The following is a 22,460-nucleotide window of genomic DNA, read 5'->3' on the forward strand; positions in this document are numbered from 1 at the left end:
TTAACATTGATTTTTAGGTGGGCCAGAATTGATGACATGTGGTGGTTATACCATTGTTATCGTGAACAAAACATAAATAAGGACATAGTATCTGCTTGAAGATGAATGGATTTCATATCCTAGAGGGGATTAGTTATTGTGAAGACTCCACAAGGTATCTACTAATGTATTGTAGAGAACTTGAATTGACTTGATAAATAAGTGAAGATAAGAAGATGTATGGACCATAAATTAGTCAAGTGGTAAATAAAAATAGCGGAAAAGAGGGGAACTATTAAAGGGAAGTGGAAAATCAGTCTAATACACACTGATAAAAAAAAGGGGGGGGGGCATAAAGGAAGTATGCACTGGACTTTTTATTCGTGTGTGAATTTGGTAGTGTTTTAATTTGTTACAGTATTGATCAGTTCAAAGGGAGAGTTTTAGTAACAGCTCTATAAGATCAGATAAATATTTATTTATATAGGTCATGTTGAAGGGAAAGCTGGTTCTAAACAAAATATAGTATTTCAATTTGAGGTACTGGTTTCATGTTCAGACACCCAGAGTTCCACGCACTGTTAAAGAGGGTAACATTGTTCTTTAAGTGCACCAGAATTGAAGATAAATTGATAGAATGAGTTATGGAATAAATGGCAGATCTTTACAGATCCTAGTAATGTTTTGACACAAGATAGTGATGTACACATGTTTCTGAAATAGATCTATTAGTCATTTTAATACTAATTAGGTGTAAATGAATTGCAGTAATAGTAATAGTACAATAAGGAAGTGACATTTTTTTGGCTAGACACATTTCAGGGAATGTGGGAAACAGCAAGGAGGGGTTGGAGATATCTTGAACATTATAGTTGTAATTGTGAATTAATAAATGATGGAGCTCCATATATACAGAATTGTATAGACGGAGGATGCTGGCCTGTGCTGGAACATCATAGTCTCTGCAGAGCACGACACATGGCCAAAAAGACTGAGACCAACTGACCGACAGGGTAACTTGGGAAGGCACTGTCAATGACTGACTCTGCGGTGAACCTGACCAAACCTGACTTTACAACCTGACAGTGTGAGTGTGAGTGGGTGTATGTCTGCACCTGATCAGTGCAACTGCATGATTTAAAACGATGACTAATCAAGCATGTTTTGGACTAACACATTATTTTTGTGTGATAATAATGTGTGAAATGAGGGGTTTCCTAACATTGCACAAAAGGGGAAACCGTATCTATTCTGCTTCATGATGTTTCACTCCCACAGGAGGTGGCGGTTTGAAGAATGTGAAACTCAAACTATGAAATTTGGAATTCTGTTTCTTTTAGGACTGAATGATGGAGAGAAACACTCTCAAGTGTTTACTGGGAAAAATGTTTGGTATTGTCTTATAATCCATTATGACCTGAAGGTTTTCTTCCCATACAGGTTTTTGTTTACACATGAGAGAATGTGTAAAAAAGAGGGAGTGTAAACTTTACAATGTACATTTTTCATTTAGGGACTGAAAGGAACCTGCTGCCCAACTCCATTGTTCAATCTGACCATTGATTGACAGTTTTAGAATTGACCTGCTCCATATTTGGGGATAAGAGACTGTTTGATGAATGTTGACATGTCTCTAATATTGATTGAGTTATAGCAGGTAACACAGATAGAGAATCCGTGGCCAAGGGGCTGCCAGAGAGATGTAAGTCCAGAATGGAATACTGGAGAGGCTGACCGGTGAGTAATGTTTCAACAGACAACATCATGTAACTAGCCTGGTAAAGAAGTAAGAGCCATAGACTTTATTGTTTAGGTCATTATGGGGATATACATTTCATCTACATTTGTAATAGAAAGACATTTGATGACAGTTTGTTGGAATTTCGTATACATTTTCTAGTAGGATAATATCTAAGAACTGACGGGTAGAAGCAGTATCACCAGGAAGCCATTCACTTTGTTAGTATTGTGATTTTGGTTGTTTTTGAATCCATAAGATTAGTGTGTTTCTTTACCAGAAACATTAGCAGTTCAAATCATATTTTTAGATTTTTAATGGGATCTCATTTAAATAAATACAGATGCTTGTCAGAAATTCAGAGCTATTGAAATATGTTATTTAGTTTACCTAAAGATGTTGGGGTTCTTATTTAGTTGGCACAGTCCAAGTATTACGATTCTGAAGCTGCACAATTAATTTAGAAAATCTGTGCACCGATGTCGGTTGTTGTAAGACACCCCACCAACAGGCTCCAAGTTGCCACGCACTGGTGGGTCAAACAGCCGAGGGCCCCAGAGCCCGGAGCGTAGGCTTGAGGGATTTGTATCAGATTTCTCCACACAGGTTGTGGATGCCAAAAGGGGGACCCGAGACGCAGGAGGCTGACTGTCAACCCCAGGTTCTCCGGCCCCGACCGAGTGACCCAGAGGACATCCCATGCCGTCCGCCTACAAGGAAAGGGGGACAACTGGTACCACTGTGCGGAGCCAGTGTGCGGCGGGGGAAAACACCTGCGAGGACCCTAGACGACATCAGGACAGATCTGGCTCTCGTCATGGAGGTCGACTCGGATGCTGTCATCAGCGGATTGGAGGAGAAGGACCTCGAGGACATCCATCATCCATCCAGCAGTCGTCCCGGGAGGCATCATCATCGGACCGGAGAAGGAAGATCGGGAGGACATCTATTCAGCATCGACTCGGAAGCCGCCGTCAGCGGATCAGAGGGGACAAAGACACGGCAAGCCAGGATGGCACAGGGGACTCCACTCTCCGCTGAAACAGGAGTGTGTGTTAAGTGCAACAAGACGGTGTATGGAGCCAGCCAGGCCTGCCAAGCTATGGGCAGCCTCTACCATGACAGCTGCTTCACCTGCAGCGCCTGTAGTCGAAGGCTGAGAGGGAAGGAGTTCTACTATGACGCAGGAAGGGTTTTCTGTGAAGAGGACTTTCTGTACTCTGGGTTCCAGCAGTCTGCAGACAAGTGCAACGCAGGTGGACATCTAATCATGGACATGCAGGCCCTGGGGAAGTCTTACCGCCCCGGTTGCTTCCGCTGCGTCATCTGCAACGAGAGCCTGGACGGAGTGCCCTTCACTGTGGACACTGAGAATAAAAAGTATGGAGACTCAGCAGACAAGGATGCAGTTTTTTGCAAGTGCCTTGTGTAAATTGCACTCTCTTTTTTAAGAGTGCAAAAGAGGGAATTGTAAGGAAATATTTGTATGTATGCATGCAAACTGTGAAGAAGCTTGAAAATGATTTGTGTAGAAAACTGGGCTGGTTTTGGGCCTGCTAACATGTGGTTTTTTGAGGACAAAGGAAGAGGGGGAAGGTCAGGAGTTAACATACAGTCATCCCTGATGTGGGGTGTTGATGATAATTTGGGCAGCCAATCACTGGTCTGGAAGGGAGGCGCAGATAACTCCTCCGGTCAGCGAGGTATTTAGACAGGAACCCCGTTGTGTGCTCGCCCTCTTTCTCCTCTGGCTGGCTCACGTGAGTATCAGGTAAATGTGGGATCCCACAGAACTGTATGTAATTTGTACTGTATTGATTGTATTGCATTGTATATTACCATTAAAGTGGATTATTGTTTAACGGTTAAGTGTATGCTCTGGATTCCCTTCATGTAAGATAACAGCTATGTTTAGGGACGCGGGGGGATTTGGAAATGCGGCCAAGTTATCATTTAAATCTCCTAACAGTGGTCAGCAAGAAAGGGGTGGCCACGGACCCAGAAAAAACTGCAGCTGTGCAGGAATGGCCGGTCCCCAAGACAGTCACTCAAGTCCGTTCTTTCTTGGGCTTTGCAGGCTACTACCGCCGATTCATCCCTGCCTTTTCCCGGTTGGCAGCTCCCCTGAATGTTCTGCTTCGGGGTACGGCAGGGGTTAAATCAACAACAGTTAAGTGGTCTCAAGAGTGTCAGGGTGCATTTGAGGAACTTAAGCGAGCTCTATTACAGGCGCCTGTGTTGGCGTATGCAGATTTCAAATTACCCTTCCTGTTGTATACAGATGCCAGTTTGGATGGGCTGGGTGCAGTATTGTCACAGGTTCAGCAGGGGAGGAAACGAGTTATTGCATATGCCAGCCGTAGTCTAAGCCCTGGTGAAGAGAATGACCAGAACTATAGTTCTTTTAAGTTAGAGTTTCTGGCGCTATTTTGGGCAATCACAGAGAAGTTCAAACACTACTTGTGGGGCACAGAATTCACAGTGTTTACAGACAACAATCCCCTGGTACACCTGGGGACAGCCAAACTGGGGGCCGTGGAACAGAGGTGGGCAGCCCAGCTGGCAAACTTCACCTTTTCAGTCAAGTATCGACCCGGTGTGGAAAACCGGAATGCAGATGCCTTGTCCCGGCTCCCAGGGGAAGTAGATATCAAAGCAGTCTACAACGTGCCCGGAGCTCAGGGAGGTCTAGGAGTGAAGGGTCCACCAGCTGAACAGGACTGTGATCCAGGGTCTTGGCTGGAGCGCCAACAGGGAGACCCGGAGTTGGACAAAGTGAGACAATTGATCAACCAAGGGTTAAATGTGTCTCAGGTGCGACGGTCTGAGTTCCCCCAAGTGCACGGGTGGTTGCAGACATGGGATCGGCTGGAACTTCGTGACGGAATCTTGGGGCGCTGCATTCAGGAACCCGACACGGGCCAGCAGGCTTTCCAGTTGATTGTCCCAACCCAACATGCCCGGGAGCTGTGGGAGGATTACCACAAAGCGGCTGGGCATGCCAACAGCGAAAAGGTCTTGAGTATCTTGCAGCGCAGATTTTACTGGCTGGGGATGGCTAAGGACATAAAGTCCTGGACAGTAGTATGCCCACAATGTGTGACAGGGAAGGCTGGTCCCAAGGTGAGGGCCCCTCTTCAGCCCATTGTATCCAGTTACCCATGGGAGGTTGTAGCCCTGGACTATTTATCATTGGGACGGCCAGCCGACACCCACCAGTATATCCTGGTTATGACCGACCTGTTTTCCAGGTATGCTGTGGCAGTGCCCACCAAGGACCAGACAGCCCAGACGACGGCGAGACATTTGTGGACCGCCCTCATCCAGCCTTTCGGGTGCCCAGAACGGTTCTTGACGGACCGAGGAGGTGCCTTTGAGTCTGAGGTAATGCGGCAGCTCTGTGAACTGTATGGCTGTACAAAGAGCCGCACTACCCCATACCATCCCCAGGGAAATGGGGCCTGTGAGCGTTTCAACAGAACTTTGCTGTCATTATTGGGCACACTAGGTGCAGAAGAGCAGGTACGGTGGAGGGAAAAGCTGCCAGCTTTAGTTCAAGCTTACAACAACACTGTACATTGTAGCACTAAACTGACTCCCTACTTTGTACTGTTTGGCCGTCACGCCAGACTGCCTGTTGATCTGTGTGTAGGTGTTGTCCCCCCACAGAAAAAGGGAACAATTAATGGCTGGGTGAGAACACACCATCAGACACTGCTTGAAGCGTATAGCCGGGTACGAGCTCATACCAAGCAAAGGCAGAACTGGGACCAGGCACGGTATGATAAGAAGGCCCATGCTATCCCCTTGTTGCCCGGAGGGAGGGTGCTGATCAGGAACTTCAGACGGAGAGCCAGAGGCAAGTTGGAACCACATTGGGTGCCTTCTCCCTATGTTGTTGTCTCACAGGTACGGCCTGGCCATCCAGTGTATAGCATCCGGCCGAGGGGAAAGAAGGACCGATACGGACGATGCACCGCAACAACCTGCGTCCCTGCCCTGCAGGATTATGGACTGAGTCTCAGGTGTGTCCTCAGGAAATTGATTCCCAGCCTAACCAGCCTGTATTCTTGTTGCCTTTTGGCCCTGTAGCTAGGTGGGGCTCTCAGTCTACTCCAGTCATACCAGGCCTAGTGCCGGAGCCAGAGCAGTTTGGGGAACTAGAGCAGGTCCCAGCTCAATTGGACCCTGAGCCTCAATTGGAGGGTCGGCTTGTGCCAGGGGAAGGACAAGGCCCTGTGAGGAGGTCGCAGCGTCGAAACTTTGGGGTGCCTCCACAAAGGTACCAGGTCTAAGGGGTAGTCGGGACGACCACCAATATTGAGGGGGGGAAATGTCGCCAGTGGGGATGGGATTTTTGTATGTCATATGATGATGCATTATATTTACTGTGTGTATATGTATTTTAAGCAGAAGTGGGGGAAAATGTGTGTTTCCATTCATAAAAGGGTTAGCCTGTCAGGTGGGCGGAGTATGTGTGTTTTCGCAGCTGGTGTGAATCAGCTGGAGGAGGGCAGCGTGATTGGCTGCTGCCTGCCCAGCCTTCCAGGGAGCTATGTGGATTAGCCGGTGGGTGGTTAAAGCGAGGAGCCGGGACATTTACCGGGAGAACGGGAAAAGGTGAAGCTCCGAGGTGAAGAGGGAACGGGAAGCAAGGCTCTGGACGGATCGACGAGGAAGTGTAAATAATAATGAAGTCACGTTGTAATAACAATAACTCATCTCTCTCGAGTTTTCTTTTTGAGCTTTGCTAAAAGCCACTGTGTCAAGTGTCCATCTTGGGTTGCCGTCCGGACTTCCGGACCATCTCGCACATGAGCAGAACCGATCGGGTAGGGTGACGGATCGGGTAGTGACAGTAGAGACTTCTCAATACTCAAATTTCCCCTCCTCGACTCCTCGGTCCTCCGGTAGTGACCCGGAAATGAATTTCAGCGCGCCATTTTGAAGGACGTCTCATTTCTCTAAATGCACACCGAGGATCGAGCGTCGAGGAGGCTCTCTGGAGGAGCTATGACCGAGGATACACTGATGGTTCCTCCACGGCTCCTCCGCGGATGCATTTCCGGGAACGGTGGAGGCGTGACGCACGGCCGGACTTATCTCAGCCAATGACAGCTCTGCATGCATCCCCTGGATATTATTTTTAGAAACTGCTCTCATCACAAAGCGATGTTTACAGTGAGAACCGCTGTGAGGTCCATGCAGAAAGCAGAGCAGTGTGTAAAATATGTATCACTCAGTATAACAGGCCTACTCTCTTTATTTGCTTTAGTTTAGTAGATATCTACAAACAAAGAGTCGATATTTTTCCAAAACCATTTAGTGCTTCACATAATAAAATACACAACGGCTGTAGCCTGATTGCTTTAGGAGCTGTAGGTGTGTGTGTGGTACAGTGTGTAGGTGTGTGTTGTACAGTGTGCAGATGCGGCGGACAGACAGGTCTCAGTTGGTTTGGTGTCCTCTGCTTACTTTTAATACTTGCAAATACAACTTTTGGCCCGTAATTTCAATTCCCCATTTCAGCGACCAGAGGGGGGGGATATATCCAGTCTCTGATTGTGTTATGTTATTATGAGAGTGCTCTCATACTTTAAATTGCATATATTTATATAAATATATTTGTGTGTGTGTGTGTCCGCATCTGTAGCCTGTTATTGTCTCATTATACCGCACTCTCAATGAATTCAATGTAAATATGTGGGGGAACAATGTTCAGCTGATCTAACAGAGATTATAAAATATGACAAAACACTCGACAGCTGATCCAGCTGTTGCCACGTAATAATGAATGGACGTTGCTTTAATATGACCGCTCAGAGGAGAGGAGTTCTCATTTCTTAAAACGTCTGCTGCTTCCCCTCCTCTCTCCTCGGTCCTCCGCTCGCATCTCCTGTGGGCGGGACTAAGTCTCGAGGAGGGGAGTCGAGGAGGGGACATTTAAGAATTGAGAAGCCTCTAGTGACAATCATAGATATATATATATAAACACTAGATGACTCACCCGCGTTGCTGGCCAATGGAGACCGACGTTGCCACTTGGCCGCCATCTTGCTACAGGGAGTTCTCTCATTCATAACATAATGGTTTACTATTTAAATAACCATAGCTTGCTCAATTTTCAACCAATTTTCAAACGGTTTGGTTTTTTATAAACATCAAAGATGTAGTTATGATACTGCATACTTATAATCATGGACTTTCATATGAAAATAACATTAATCAGATAAAGCAATAGCTATACACACACACACACACAAGGTATTTATATTAAATATTTGCCGGTGTGTATATTTTCATTTATTTTATTATATTGTTAATATTTAAAATAAATTATAAAATTAAAATAAATTTATATTTTATATATAAAAATCGGTCTCATGTTACCACTCTGTAAGCCAAGAGTTGTTAATTTAGCAATGCCTTAGCTTTAAGAACAGGGACACAACTAATGACAATAGCATATTGGTATATTATTTAGATATTCACACCTTTTATCAGAAGAATCAAACCAACATAAAATGTGCTCAGACAGGCCAGTTCTGTCTAATTTATCACAATTATTTTTGACATGAGATCTTCATATCATCCTAGTTTTGTATTTAGTTTCTAGATTTGTAAACAAATCCAGAACCTTTGAAATGTGTTATTGAAAAAAGACCAAGAATAATATAAACTGTACCATGTGTCCTTTTGTGTCCTTCTGTAGTCCATTTGTGGTTTGTCTTGTCTCACCCCGGCTGATATATCACAAAATCCACTGTTTAAATTGTTCCCTATATTGCCCCTATGCAATATAGGGAACAATTTAAACATAAACTATCCTATGTGTCCTTGGGTGTTATGAAAGACGGCCCCCCAAAATAAATGTATTATTATTATTAAGAAGAACAACTTGGTGTGGTGTGGAGGGGATGTAGGAAGCCGGAGCAGGTGGGGAGAGATGGGACTTCAAGGTTATTTGTTTTAAATGTGTCTTGGAGATAAGGACCAGCTGCACACAATAAAATACAGTATAACACAAAACCAATAAGACACACGGTGATACATGGCACACCAACAATCAATCATCGTCCAGCCTCAGCTTTGGTATTCTTTCACAACCATGTTATGGGTTTATTAGACTGAGCAAACATAAACATATGTGGGGAACATAGTGCTGCGTCTCATGGAACATGAAGATTTAATAAATACATAGTAGGTGGCAATATATGCTCCTAGTGGTAGCGATTCGCCATTAATATATAAATATACGAATATATAAATAATAGTAATATGGAAATTAATATCCTTCTTCTAATATCCCTTCTTGTGCACAGCGTCAGTGTTGATCCTCCAGTTCAGCCCATTGTCTAAGTGCACTCCCAGGTATTTGTAGTCCTCCACAACAGCCACATCCTCTCCCAGAATGCACAGGGGTAGAGGAGACATCCTCACCCTCCTGAAATCAATGACCATCTCTCTGGTCTTGGCCACATTCAGAATACTCACAACATTAGGCTGAGGTTCATCTTCTGCTCTTCTTGAAGTGGTTGTGCTTCTTGTTGCTTCCGGCTAAAATAAACATTAAAGACATGTTGAGTGTTTAAAATGTGCTGTAATACACAACACATTATTTATTCCTAAACTTGCAGAAAGAAAAACTAAAGTGTGACATTTAATCACATATTTATATATCAATCTTATACACCTTGAATTGTTGTTGGCCAATGATACACATACCCTTTGAAGATGAGCTGGGAAGTTGAATATTGTTGGCACAACACCATCTTTAAGCCGGACAGTCTGCCCTGTCCGGTCAAATTCCTCACTCCTGAAGTGCTCACTGCAGAGCAGTGTCCTGTCACAGGAAACACAACCGTCCCTTCTTAGGGCGAGTTCCCACTGCCTCCTCCTCTCTTTGGTTTTGGGAAACCTTAAAAACATGAGAAAGGTAGCCAGATATATAAATTATTGTCAGCATGTTCCTCCCTTCTTTCCTTTAACATTAAGGGTAGGACAAAAATACACACCGAAATTATCATATGTTTGGTATGTATGCATGTATGTATAGCCTACTTTAAGAATAAGACAACCACACCAAGAGTAATAAAAAAGGTGTCCAATAGAAACATTAAATAATTGTGTAAAGAAATGGTAACAACATATTCTAAAGCGGCTGGGTCAACAACAAGCTTGCAATACTATTATCTCACATAGCCCTACTGATCCTGTGTAGCAGGACTTGTAATGTACATACATCCACTAAGTAATTAACGATTATCCTAATTTTAGTCATAATATTGTCATATCTTACACGTGAAAGGTGATCCCACGGGTTCTTGTTTCCAGACTGCGGTGATTAGAGCATCCGTAGGCTGCACAAAAGTCCGGCATAGTCAGGTACTTCTGTAAACACAAAGCCAGCAAATTCCTGTATCATAATGCAAGATGTTTTTAACAAGCCAAACCACTTGGAAGAAATCATGTGTAACTTAAGTTGTGTTGAAAAGAAAGAGCAGTTCTGCCTCTCCCACTGGTGTAAAGTTGCTGGGTCAACTTTGTAATACTAGGTCTCACTGACAGCCTCTTGTTATTAGCCAGCTAATAAATACAACCACAACATACACAAAGAAAAGCTGCAATTTCAACATGTCCAAGCATCCTGTATCATAGCCATGCTAATCATGTTTATAATAAACCAAACCGTTTGTAAATCAGTCAAGATTTCAGTGAGTTAAGAGTATTTTTGTGCAGATCACTCACCTTGCAACAGCTACCATAACGCGAATCAGAGTAACTGTTAACTGTAGCAAGATGGCGGCCGGTCAGCTACGCTGGAGAATCTCCCATGAGCCATCTAGTGTTTATATATATCTATGGTGACAATGACAACTGGCGACATTCTATTATTTTCGTCATAGGAATCCGGGGCGTGTACATTGAGGACCCATTGTTGACTTACCATGTCGATCGTCTCGTTTGTCGTTTACTTTCATCTTTTATCTGCCTTCCTAAGGTCCTGACGGACTCCAACTTGTGTTTATTAATCAAACAAATAAATAAACACAAGGATAATTATGTGTTATTGTTGAGTAAATGGAGAATTGCACAGGGGAAAATAACGTATCTATTGTGGTGATTGACATTATTCACCCACGGATCTATGGGTTAGGGCAGGGGTAGGCAAGTAAGTTTGGCCGTGGGCCAATTTTTTGCTGAGCCACAAGATGGCGGGCCAGAACATAATCAAAGCCTAATTCAAGGAATTGATTTTGGTAAGAGGGCGCAGCGCCCCTGTTCCCCGGTTCAGAAAAAACTCTGATATCGCTAATAACCCTCCCCTCTGATGCGCAGTCAGATCCGCTGATTGGTTCACTGATGATATAGGCGCCCAATCCAGAGCCTCTGGCTAGACCCGCCCAAAGGGAGGCTCGTCCTCTCTAGCCCCATTTCAGTCCCAAAGCCGGGGCTATTATCTGTATTTTAACAGACTTATCTTTTAAATTGAGGTGTATTTATTGTTATCTTCAAAATTAATTTTTCTCTAAAATTGTAGGGAGGATGGTCCTCCCTTTCCTCAATAGACGAGCCTCCACTGAGTAAAGTAGAGTTATTAACTAGGGAGCAGTGTTATTTAACATACTTTTATTCTGATAAGTATTGTCAAGTTCTCTGGGTTTTTGGCATTTATTTGAGTGAGAGAGGCTTGAGGGGCAACAGAGGACGCATGGACAACTGGAATCCTTTTTCCTTTTCTTTATTTCAACTTTTCAAGGACACATTAGGATTCTTTCAGGTTGAAAACCTTTAAAAAATATTAAAGGACAAAATAAATCAATTACAGCATGTTTTGCTTTGCAATTTAATATATTATAACCTAAATTAATCAGTAACCAAGTATTTTACTCAAACTCAATGTATTTAATAGTTAAATAAGTACTTTAATTGACCTGGTTCCCCACAACCACACATTTGCCATATGTGACCCGCTCTATCGAAATCAGTCGGAAATCGCAACGGCTCAATCAATCAATCAATCAATCAATGTTTATTTATATAGCCCAATATCACAAATGTTACATTTGTCTCAGTGGTCTTCACAGTGTGTACAGAATATCAGTATGACAATACGACACCCTCTGTCCTTAGACCCTCACATCGTACAAGGAAAAACTTCCGAAGAAAACCCACAGTTTAAAGGGAAAAATGGGAGAAACCTCAGGGAGAGCAACAGAGGAGGGATCCCTCTCCCAGGATGGACAGACGTGCAATAGATGCTGTGTGTAAATTGAAAAGATAATACATTTGCAACATAGGTAGTCCAAATGTTTGGAAATGCATGTGTGTATATAATAGGAAGATGAATCCACGAGGATATCCATCCAGGACCTATGATCCAGGACCACAGCCACGACTCAAGATCCAGCGCTCGCGATCCAGGACACAGGACCGCAGGATCATCCATGACTCCGGATCCCAGCGTATATAGACACCAAAAAGAAAGACATTTGGGGAAGCTGGGTTAATCGGAACATGAGTGTACACGGGTATAGACAGAGAGAAGGAAGAAGTAAGATGTCCCCCGACAAACTAAGCCTATATCAGCAAAACTAGGGGCTGAATCTAATCAGCCCTAACTATAAGCTTTATCAAAAAGGAAGGTCTTAAGCGCACTCTTAAAAACGGATAGGGTGTCTGCCGCCCGAACACAAACTGGAAGCTGATTCCACAAATGTGGAGCTTGATAAGAAAAGGCTCTGGCTCCCATTGTACTTTTAGAGATTCTAGGAACAACCAACAACCCTGCATTCTTGGAACGCAATGCCCTAGTAGGACAGTAGGGTATAATGAGTTCTTTAAGGTAAGATGGCGCCTGCCCATTAAGGGCTTTGTAGGTGAGAAGAAGAATTTTAAATTATATCCTGTGTTCTATAGGGAGCCAGTGTAAGGCAGCCAGAACAGGAGTAATGTGGTCCCTTTTCCTAACTCTGGTTAGTACACGAGCCGCAGCATTTTGAATCAGCTGAAGCGACTTGATTGACTTCTTGGTACTCCCTGATAATAAAGAGTTACAATAATCCAGCCTAGAAGTAACAAATGCATGGACTAGTTTCTCTGCATCTCTGCAACGGCTCATTTCAAAATAAACGTGAATTTGCGTAAAAAACTAGTTTTTCGGGTGTTTTGTTTGATTTTAAATAAACAAAGTCTTGGCTTTCAGAATATGGAACTTTTATTTCCAAAATCACACGATAAATACATGTTTGAAGCTTGTAAAGGGAAGATGACAGCTCTCCCTCGCGCTCTGCTCTTCCACTGCGCCGCTTCCCCTCCCTCGGCTGACATTATGAATGTATGTCGGGACAGATTTTATTTTACCGGACAAATTCGAAACTTACCGGTCATGTTTCAATAATAATAATAAGAATGGTGTAGCAAAGTTTCCGTTAGCAGGTAATCACCGGACTATGACAGGATATGCTGATGTTTAAAACTCAGTTAATGGGAGTAATTGTTATATTGCTTCAGTTTATAATCGTTACAGATCGAAAACTTCAGATTCATTTTTCAATAAATGATTCCACAAACAACATAATTATTACATTCAAACAAACTACTTGTAGTAGATGAAGTACATTATTCAAACGTTTACATTAACTTTGGATAATAACACGGGAGAAACGGATCCTCTCTTTTCCCCTCTCCCTCTCTCCTGACAGCCCGTCAGTTTCTCAAGCAGCTGGTAAACAGTGGGCGGGGCTTCAGGTGATTATGCAGCAGCTGATCTGTTCTATTTCGTCCCTACTGACCGCCAGAGGCGGTGCTTTAGCACTGGATATGTCCATCGCGCGCATGCGCAGCTCGAGTACCAATAACAACAAAGTCACCTGTGACCCACGTGACACCGGCTATATCAGCCGGTATTGTCAGAGGATCTGTTCCTTTTCATCTTCTCGCTGCGCGAGGGTACCGTGGCTACGTTTTCGTAGCCTACAGCGTTCAGGTTTGAACGTTTGATCTGAGGGATTTCTCTGCAAACAACTGGCCGCGTGAAGCTTCGCGACTGACAGTCGGGGCTACGGGTCGTTAGACGCGTCCTCCAGGAGCTGCGCCGGCTGTGCAGAGCCTCGACAGACAGGTTGGTGTCAGCTTGTTGCTGGTGATGGCTGTGTTTCCACACCCGCTCCCAGCCAAGTTGTCCTGATTACCGTCTTATTGTTTGTGGCTTAGACTTTCTGGTGACGACAGTGTTCCCGCTTCCTCTCCCATAAAGTTGCCCTTATGCTCTTTTGAAAGTTCTGCTTGTGGCGTTGTGCCCGAGCTATCATTAGCATTTGAGTCCCAGCTTTGGCTGCGTCCCTCATTCGATTTAGTATGGAAAGCCAAGAGTGTCATACTTTAAACCCGTTTTTCGTTTAGATGCAGAAAGTAAGGTAAGTACTTTCTATTTTCTAGAAGCTATTATCTGGTCTTAACATTTGTGTTCTGACTTGGTCGCTTGATTGTTAGCAGCAGCCGCTTGGCTAACACCTTGCTGTTGAGCTTAACTATTAACTCAGGGCAGTGCTCCCGCTCCCTGCATAGGGTTTGATTGCAGTAGCGCTAGATCGTTGTATTACTGCTCCTAGTACTAGACTCCTAGCACTAGGATGATATGCAGAGAACATCTTCATGGCGGGTGCTGTGTGCTCGGCATGTGCGGTTACTACTGTAACCAGACACGGTTCTATGCGGGCTGTTCTCTTTCTTAGAAGCTAATTATCTGGTCTTAACATTGTGTTCTGACTTGGTTGCTTGATTGTTAGCAGCAGCCGCTTGGCTAACACCTTGCATGTATGGTTAAGCTTCATTATTTAACTCAGCCGGTGAGGGCAGTGCTCTCGCTGCTGCTCCCGGTAAACGCATGGTATGGTTGCAGTAGCGCTATATCGTTGTATTTACTGCTCCTAGTACTAGACTCCTAGCACTAGGACGATATGCAGAGAACAATCTTCACTGTGTGTGCCGTGTGCTCTGCATGTATGGCCATTAAGGAGGATTTCATCCTCCCAATATTATATTGTCTAGTGGGCAGCCGTTGGCTGACACTTTTAGGCACCGGCCACAGTTACTATTGTAACTAAGGTTCTAAGCCGTAAGTACTGGCCATAATTACTACTGTAACTACGGTTCCAAGCTGTGTAAGTACTGGCCATAGTTAATACTGTAACTACGGGGTTAAGCCGTAAGTACTGGCCATAGTTACTACTGTAACTACGGTTCCAAGCCGTGCACGTACTGGCCATAGGCAATACCGTAACTACGGCTCTATGCCGTGTAAGTACTGGCCATAGTTACTACTGTAACTACGGTTCTAAACCATGTAAGTACTGGCCATAGTTACTACTGTAACTACGGTTCCAAGCCGTGCAAGTACTGGCCAGAGTTACTACTGTAACTACGGCTCTATGCTGTGTAAGTATCCAAGCCGTGCAAGTACTGGCCAGAGTTACGACTGTAACTACGGTTCTAAGCCGTGTAAGTACTGGCCATAGTTACTACTGTAACTACGGTTAGATGCCGTGTGAGCCCTGGCCATGGTTACTGCTGTAACTACGTCTCTGTGCTATTCTGTTCTTTAGAAGCTAGTTATCTGGTCTTAAACATGTGTGTTATTTGACTTGATCTCGCTTGATCGTTAGCAGCAGCCGCTCGGCTAACGTCTTGCGTATACTGTTAGCTTCTTTATTTTACCCAGCTAGGTGAAGGCAGTGCTCTCGCTCCCGCTCCCTCTACTGGTAATGCGGATGTAGCTACATCCCTTTTTCTGTTCGGCGAGTAGTAGCACCGCTCTACTCTTCCCGTTCAGCAGGTAGCCGGTGAAGGCTGTGTTCCCGCACCCACTCCCGGTTACACTGCATCTGGCGTTCGACTCTAACTCAACCAGTGAAGGCAGTTCTCGCCCCCGCTCCTGGTAGACGCCAAACCGCCTTGTTTTTTCTGTTAAGCAGGTAGCTGGTGAAGGCTGTGTTCCCGCACCCGCCCCCGGTTACGCTGCATCTGGCATTCGTCTCTAACTCGACCAGTGAAGGCAGTGTTCTCGCCCCCGCTCCTGGTAGACGCGGAACTGACTTGTTTCTCCGTTAAGCAGGTAGCCGGTGAAGGCTGTGTTCCCGCACCCGCTCCCGGTTACACTGCATCTGGCATTCGTCTCTAACTCAACCAGTGAAGGCAGTTCTCGCCCCCGCTCCTGGTAGATGCCAAACTGCCTTGTTTTTCTGTTAAGCAGGTAGCTGGTGAAGGCTGTGTTCCCGCACCCGCTCCCGGTTACACTGCATCTGGCATTCGTCTCTAACTCAACCAGTGAAGGCAGTTCTCGCCCCCGCTCCTGGTAGACGCCAAACTGCCTTGTTTTTCTGTTAAGCAGGTAGCTGGTGAAGGCTGTGTTCCCGCACCCGCTCCCGGTTACGCTGCATCTGGCATTCGTCAATAACTCAACCAGTGAAGGCAGTTCTCGCCCTCGCTCCTGGTAGATGCTAAACTGCCTTGTTTATTCTGTTAAGCAGGTAGCTGGTGAAGGCTGTGTTCCCGCACCCGCTCCCGGTTACGCTGCATCTGGCATTCGTCTCTAACTCAACCAGTGAAGGCAGTGTTCTCGCCCCCGCTCCTGGTAGACGCTAAACTGCCTTGTTTATTCTGTTAAGCAGGTAGCTGGTGAAGGCTGTGTTCCCGCACCCGCTCCCGGTTACGCTGCATCTGGCATTCGTCTTAATTTAACCAGTGAAGGCAGTGTTCTCGCCCCCGCTCCTGGTAGACGCTAAACTGCCTGGTTCCGTTAAGCAGGTAGCTGGCGAAGGCTGTGTTCCCGCACCCGCTCCCGGTTACGCTGCATCTGGCACTCGCCTCTAGCTCAGCCAGTGAAGGCAGTGTTTTCGCCCCCGCTCTTGGTAAACTGCCTTATTTACTAATCCAGCTAGGTGAAGGCAGTGATCTCGCTCCCGCTCCCTCTGCCGTAACGTGGGTGTAATTACATCCCTCTTTCTGTTCGGTGAGTAGCAGCAACGCTCTACTCTTTCCATTAAGCAGGTAGCTGGTGAAGGCTGTGTTCCCGCACCCGCCTTCCAGGCGGCCTCGTGCCCCAGAGCCTTACCGGAACCCCCCCAAGAGGCTCCAGGGTCCGGGGGGCTGGGCTCTGAAATCCCGGGGGTGGTCGGCGGCTGCTTTCCCAGCAGCAGCTCAGTTTCTGGGCAGTCTGTACTTCCGTCCCTTGGGTGGTTTTCACTTTAACCCAGGGGTACGGACCGCAGCTCCGGCCCCTAGCCTTCGGCTGGGTCTAATTGACAGTCGTCAGCGATCCGGCAGGGGCCCTACCTCTGGGCCAAGAGTTGTCCGTCCTTTTGTCCAAGGACGCAATCAACCCAGTAAGACCCTCTGCTTAGCCAGGGGGTTCTACTCGGCATACTTTCTCGTGAGCAAGAAAGTCGGCGGATTTCGCTCGATCTTGGACCTCAGAGGAATCAACAGATTCCTGAAGGTGCTGCCATTCTATATGCTGACTACTGCATACGCACAGGTGGAGTGGTTCCCAACCGAGGGATGCCTACTTCCACGTGGGCCGGGCAAGAGGGTGCCTTATATTCAGTTCCTCCGGCCCTTGGGCAGACTGGCAGCTGCCTCGGCCGCTGGGCCCTTAGGCCCGCTGTCGTTGTGCCCCATGCAGATGTGGCTGAACAGCCTTCACTTGGACGCCAAGTGGCACAGGCACAGTGAAGTCAGGGTGTCGCAGCATTGCTCCACTCTCCGTCACGCTGGAGGGGCAGGGCCTATCTCTGGTAGGCGTGCCCATGGGCGCCATCCCATCCCGCCAGGAGACCATCACCATAGGTGCATGTCTCTCAGGGTGGGGTGCAGTGCGGCAGGGCAGGACCGTTCAGGGTCAGTGGTCTGCCCAGCAGAGTGCACGCCGGGTCAACGTGCTAGAGCTTCGGGCCGTGCAGCTTGCACTCATGCACTTTCTACCCCAACTGGGGGGCAAGAATGTGCGTGTTCCTTGGGGACAGCATGTACATTTTTGCTTAGACAACAGTCCCTTCTAGATAGTAGACGTTCTCACTCCACTCTGAATTTATGTGGCTGCGATTCTGCCCAACATGTTCGGATCGACGGCGCCACGGCGGGGTGCCACAGGTCGGTGTCCCTCTTTATGAGAGGGGCTTTATGGCAGCGTCCCCCTTGCACCCCGAGGGCTCCGGCTTGGGACCTGCCCTTGCTGCCGGATGCCCTATCACCTCCTCCCTTCGAGCCCCTGGCCCAGGTGGGGCTTAGGTGGCTGCCCACAAAGGCAGCATTTCTGCTTGCCATAGCCTCAGGGAAGTGAGTCGGGGAGTTGCATGTCCTCTCCATAAACAATACATGCCCGAGGTGAGACTCTCAGGCGTTGCCCTTTGGGCAAATGTGGCATTCCCGCCCGGGGTCCTTCCACAAACTCACTTCAATCAGCCTGCCCAGCTGGCACGCTTTGACATTCAGGAGTGCGGCACATCGAAGTTGCTGTGCCCGGGGGGTGCCCAAAGGGCGTATATCAAGGCTACTGCCTGTATACGGCAGGAGGAGCAACTCTTGAGTTTGCCCTGGCGGCACTAAAGGAGGTTAGGCCCTCTAACCCAGCAGTCCCCAACCTTTTTTGCGCCACGGACCGTTTTAATGTCAGACAATATTTTCACGGACCGGCCTTTAAGGTGTGGCGGATAAATACACAAAATAAAAACGGTGGTATTTTCATAAATATAATATTAAACGTGAATCCACTGTGTACTCGTATGCAACTTTATTATCAGCGACCTCGGAACATCGCACTAACAACATAACATGAGTAACATCCTCTCTGCCTCCTAACACTCTCTGGTCGCTATGGTAACGTTTAAACATGCCTTCAAAATAAGATACAACACAAAAACAAATATAAAGTGCATGAAAAATACAGCTCACCATAACGCTAAATCAGTGGGAGCCCTGAGCTTGTTTCTCTGCAACGAGACGGTCCCATCTGGGGGTAATGGGAGACAATGACACCCGACGTGTGTTGCTTATGTCCAGTCTACTCCGTAATTTTGTTTTAGTTGCTGTCACTGCAGAAAATCCCGCTTCACACAAATAGGATGTCGGAAATGGCAACAGGGTTTTCAGTGCTGTTGTGGCGATCTCAGGGTATTCTGCCGTGACTTTAATCCAGAACACCGGCAGAGTTGTTGTCTCGAACATACTTTTAAGGCCGCCGTCATTTGCGATCTCCAGCAGTTGATCTTCTTCTTGCGTAGACATGCTTGATTCACCTGGTTTGTTGACAAATGCGTCGCGGATCCATTCCTTGGCAGTTCGTGGGTCTTTTGTGGTTGGGAAGTAGCGCTCGAACTCTTTTAAAAGCAAACACAGGTGATCATGCACCATCTGGGAGAATGAATTGCCCTCAGGAATTGCTTCTGTCCTTCTTGTTCATGCTTTTTTCTTTCAAAATACTCCGAAGGCTTGTCTTTTAATGCAGGGTGCTTGGTCTCCAAGTGGCAGTTTTGAAGGCTTCATTGCCTCATTAGAGAGCCGGTTGCCGCATATTATGCAGAGCGGGCTTGGTGCGCGGGCATCACCTGTCGCGATAAATCCATATTTTAAGTAGGACTCCTGGTATTGTCTGTTAAATGCAGCTTTTTTTTCTTGGAAGTCGTAGGATCTTCTTCTGTCTCCTCACTGGGCCTTTTTCCCTTCGCAAAGAAACTTTCCAAAGATGTTTGTTTTTTACTCATGTTGCTAGCTTGTGGGTTTCATTTTAGCTGCAACGGATTAGCGGCATTGACGGATGTAACAGAGGGAATCCGGTCAGTTTTCAAAATAAAACATTGTTCAAACTCAGATAATAAATAAAACGGAAATAATGAAGTTATTTATTTTTTCTCTGCGGCCCGGTACCAAATGAGCCACGGACCGGTACCGGTCCGCGGCCCGGGGTTTGGGGACCCCTGCTCTAACCAGTGGCTTCCCCACTGGGTTGTCGATACCATCTCACAGGCTTACGGGGCCAGTGGCCGCCCCCTGCCACCAGGCTGAGATGCCACTCTACAAGGAGCATCTCAACATATTGGGCTGCCCTGAGAGGGGTGCCCCTGGAGACCATCTGCGCCGCGGCGTCGTGGGCGTCTTCTGGCACATTCTCCAGTTGTCATCAGGTCAATGTCGCCACTCCCCATTCTTTGGGCGTGGTCCTTTTGCCGAGCTCCGCTGCTTCCAGTGGTGAGCAAGGGCTTGGATTCTTCATGACATTGTTGGTATAGGTCATCCAGTGCTAAAGCACCGCCTCTGGCAGTCATCCGGGACTCATAGAACGATAGTTACGGCTGTAACTACGGTTCTATGAGTCCCGGATGACCGCCAGAGTTCCCTGTCACTCAGAATTCTTATGTGCTCGCGAGAAGATTCGGGGAACAGATCCTCTGACAATACCGGCTGATATAGCCGGTGTCACGTGGGTCACAGGTGACTTTGTTGTTATTGGTACTCGAGCTGCGCATGCGCGCGATGGACATATCCAGTGCTAAAGCACCGCCTCTGGCGGTCATCCGGGACTCATAGAACCGTAGTTACAGCCGTAACTATCGATCTCTTTCGGTCCGGTTGTACTTCACTCGCGTTTATGTCCATATCGATCAGATCCAGCTCCCCTGTTCGGCCTTTATAGAGAGCACCGATCAAACTATTAAGAGTGAATATCGGCCGATAATGTCCGGCGGCCGATCGATCGGAGCATCCCTAATTATTACCAGACATTTTGACCAACAGGTTTTGAATTTACCGGTTTTTAATGAATTTTACCAGATAAAAACCGGTAATTACCAGCTAACAGAAACCCTGATGTGCGACTCAAAAAAAAAAAAAATCTCAAAATAATATTTTATTTTTGATTCTCAAAATTACGGGCCAAATATTATTGCTGGCGGGCCAACAATGGCCCGCGGGCCGCCTATTGCCGACCCATGGGTTAGGGTATTGTTCTGCACGGACATTTTAGTGAGCCGGACTGCCTGTCTCCGCCGGTCTTCGCTTCCCGGGCATGAAGCTGTTTACATGTGTTTTGAGATGCTAAATAAAAGTCTAGCTTGTACCTTTGATATCCCGCCTCCGACTCCCATCTCTCGGCACCACACTATGCCACAATTTTAGATGCGGATTTTGTTAAACTAATACGTTTGCACTGTGGACCAACACTATACATTGACGGGGAAGGGGATACTAGCAATAAAGATAACATCATTTTACCCAACATAACAGAAATAATATCGATAGCAGCGTCCCTAGCAACCACCTTGGTAACAATGAAAACGTTGTATAGACACCATTTCTTGAAGTAATCTTCGTAATAACTAGCAAACTAAAGATCATGTACATCCACTGCACACATAATCTGAAATAACAACTCATATTTCTCGCATCAAATGATATCAAAGGGCATTTTAATCGCCAATCTAACCTTAAAATAGGCATTTTCCACCGAGAATAAAACGAATTTCGGCCATGTTTTTTTTTTCTGCAGGGAGAAATGTGAAGATCACGTGACATAGACGCCAGCCATTGGAATGAATGGTGAAAAAAAACGTATAGGCATTTTACAATTTCAGAGGCGTTTTCGTAGAAATACTACGTCCTACGTTGTGGACCAACGTAGTTATTACACGTTTTTTTATGAGACTGGGTTGTCTTATCGTGACTTCATGTGAGAGATAATATTATTGTAGCCAGATATTAAAAGCCCATCAGATCATGAAATCCCTGCAGCATCAGATGGTGCACAACGGAGACCTCATTTTCTTTTTAGATTCAACATATTTTATCTCAAAGCTTTGGAGGGCTTAGACCTTAGCTGATTTTGTTTTTTTTTGCAATCCAACAAAGATAAATAATGATAACCTTTCACAGTATACTCAAGTTACATGTCCAATGTCAACTTTTTTCCTTGCCTTATCTCTTTTTGTGTATCTGTCATTAGCCCTTTTCCAACTTTCCATACAGCTCAGGTTGCTTTTTCATGCATTTTTTTTACTTTAATCTAGTCATACTCCAATCGAACCTTTAAACATCTTTCATACGTAAGGAGTTTTATACAAATATGAAACATTGTGGGATTATTGTGGGATTATTTAGCCTTTTATTAATCCAAATGAACCCATTTCCCTCAATGGTTTTAACTCCTTTACCCCTTTATTTTCATACATATTTAAGACAGCTATATGTAACAGATGTATTATGCAGTGGGGTTTATTTAATTTAATTTTGTATAATCACAAACAATTCTGTGTTTTATATTTTATTCTGTGTTCTTCATTTTATTGAATGTTAAATACCTGGCAAGGTCGGAGATCAGTGGGCGGAACCTCTGAAGTGTGGTCGCTGTGCTCAGGAGTTTATTGTTGTGAGGACTTTCCCCCCTAATTGTGTCCCTCACGTTTCCTCTTCCCTTTTTGAAAATGTTCCACGTGAGAGGAGACACTGTGAGGGAAATTGATGTAAAACTGATCGTTTTATCTGTTGTCAGTAATTAGAGATCGTCTCAACTTTACACTGGCTCGGGTCTCGTCCATTAAAAACACAACGCAGAGACCGCTTAACCACACCGGTTACATATACATTGTTGCTAAGCTTTTCAGAATCCTGCATTTTGGCTTTTTTCATTCAAGTAATTTCACATTTGTGATTTTTCAGTTAAGCAACAGGTTTTTATAGTTTCCATCATTCA

General features: G+C 45.7%; 1 protein-coding gene and 1 long non-coding RNA gene across 2 annotated transcripts; one reads left to right on the forward strand and one right to left on the reverse strand.

The window, feature by feature from the left end:
- The first annotated feature begins 1,250 nt into the window (after positions 1-1,250).
- LOC139433854 (Wilms tumor protein 1-interacting protein homolog) lies at positions 1,251-3,467 on the forward strand. The gene is made up of 2 exons (XM_071203286.1): positions 1,251-1,716; positions 2,182-3,467. The coding sequence occupies exon 2, from the start codon at positions 2,331-2,333 to the stop codon at positions 3,147-3,149; it is 819 nt and encodes a 272-aa protein (XP_071059387.1). The 5' UTR covers positions 1,251-1,716; positions 2,182-2,330; the 3' UTR covers positions 3,150-3,467.
- Positions 3,468-9,192: 5,725 nt separating this feature from the next.
- LOC139433855 (uncharacterized) lies at positions 9,193-10,115 on the reverse strand. The gene is made up of 3 exons (XR_011643260.1): positions 10,017-10,115; positions 9,443-9,635; positions 9,193-9,274 (listed from the first exon to the last, which is right to left on the reverse strand). It is a non-coding gene; the product is annotated as an uncharacterized lncRNA (long non-coding RNA).
- Between the last annotated feature and the right edge of the window lie 12,345 nt (positions 10,116-22,460).

Source organism: Pseudochaenichthys georgianus, chromosome 5 (assembly GCF_902827115.2).
Source record: "Pseudochaenichthys georgianus chromosome 5, fPseGeo1.2, whole genome shotgun sequence".
NCBI classification, from domain to species: Eukaryota; Metazoa; Chordata; class Actinopteri; order Perciformes; family Channichthyidae; genus Pseudochaenichthys; species Pseudochaenichthys georgianus.

What these genes read in the sequence shown, in the direction of transcription:
- LOC139433854 (XM_071203286.1), top strand. Translation starts at nt 2,331, where the DNA reads ATGCCAAAAGGGGGACCCGAGACGCAGGAGGCTGACTGTCAACCCCAG.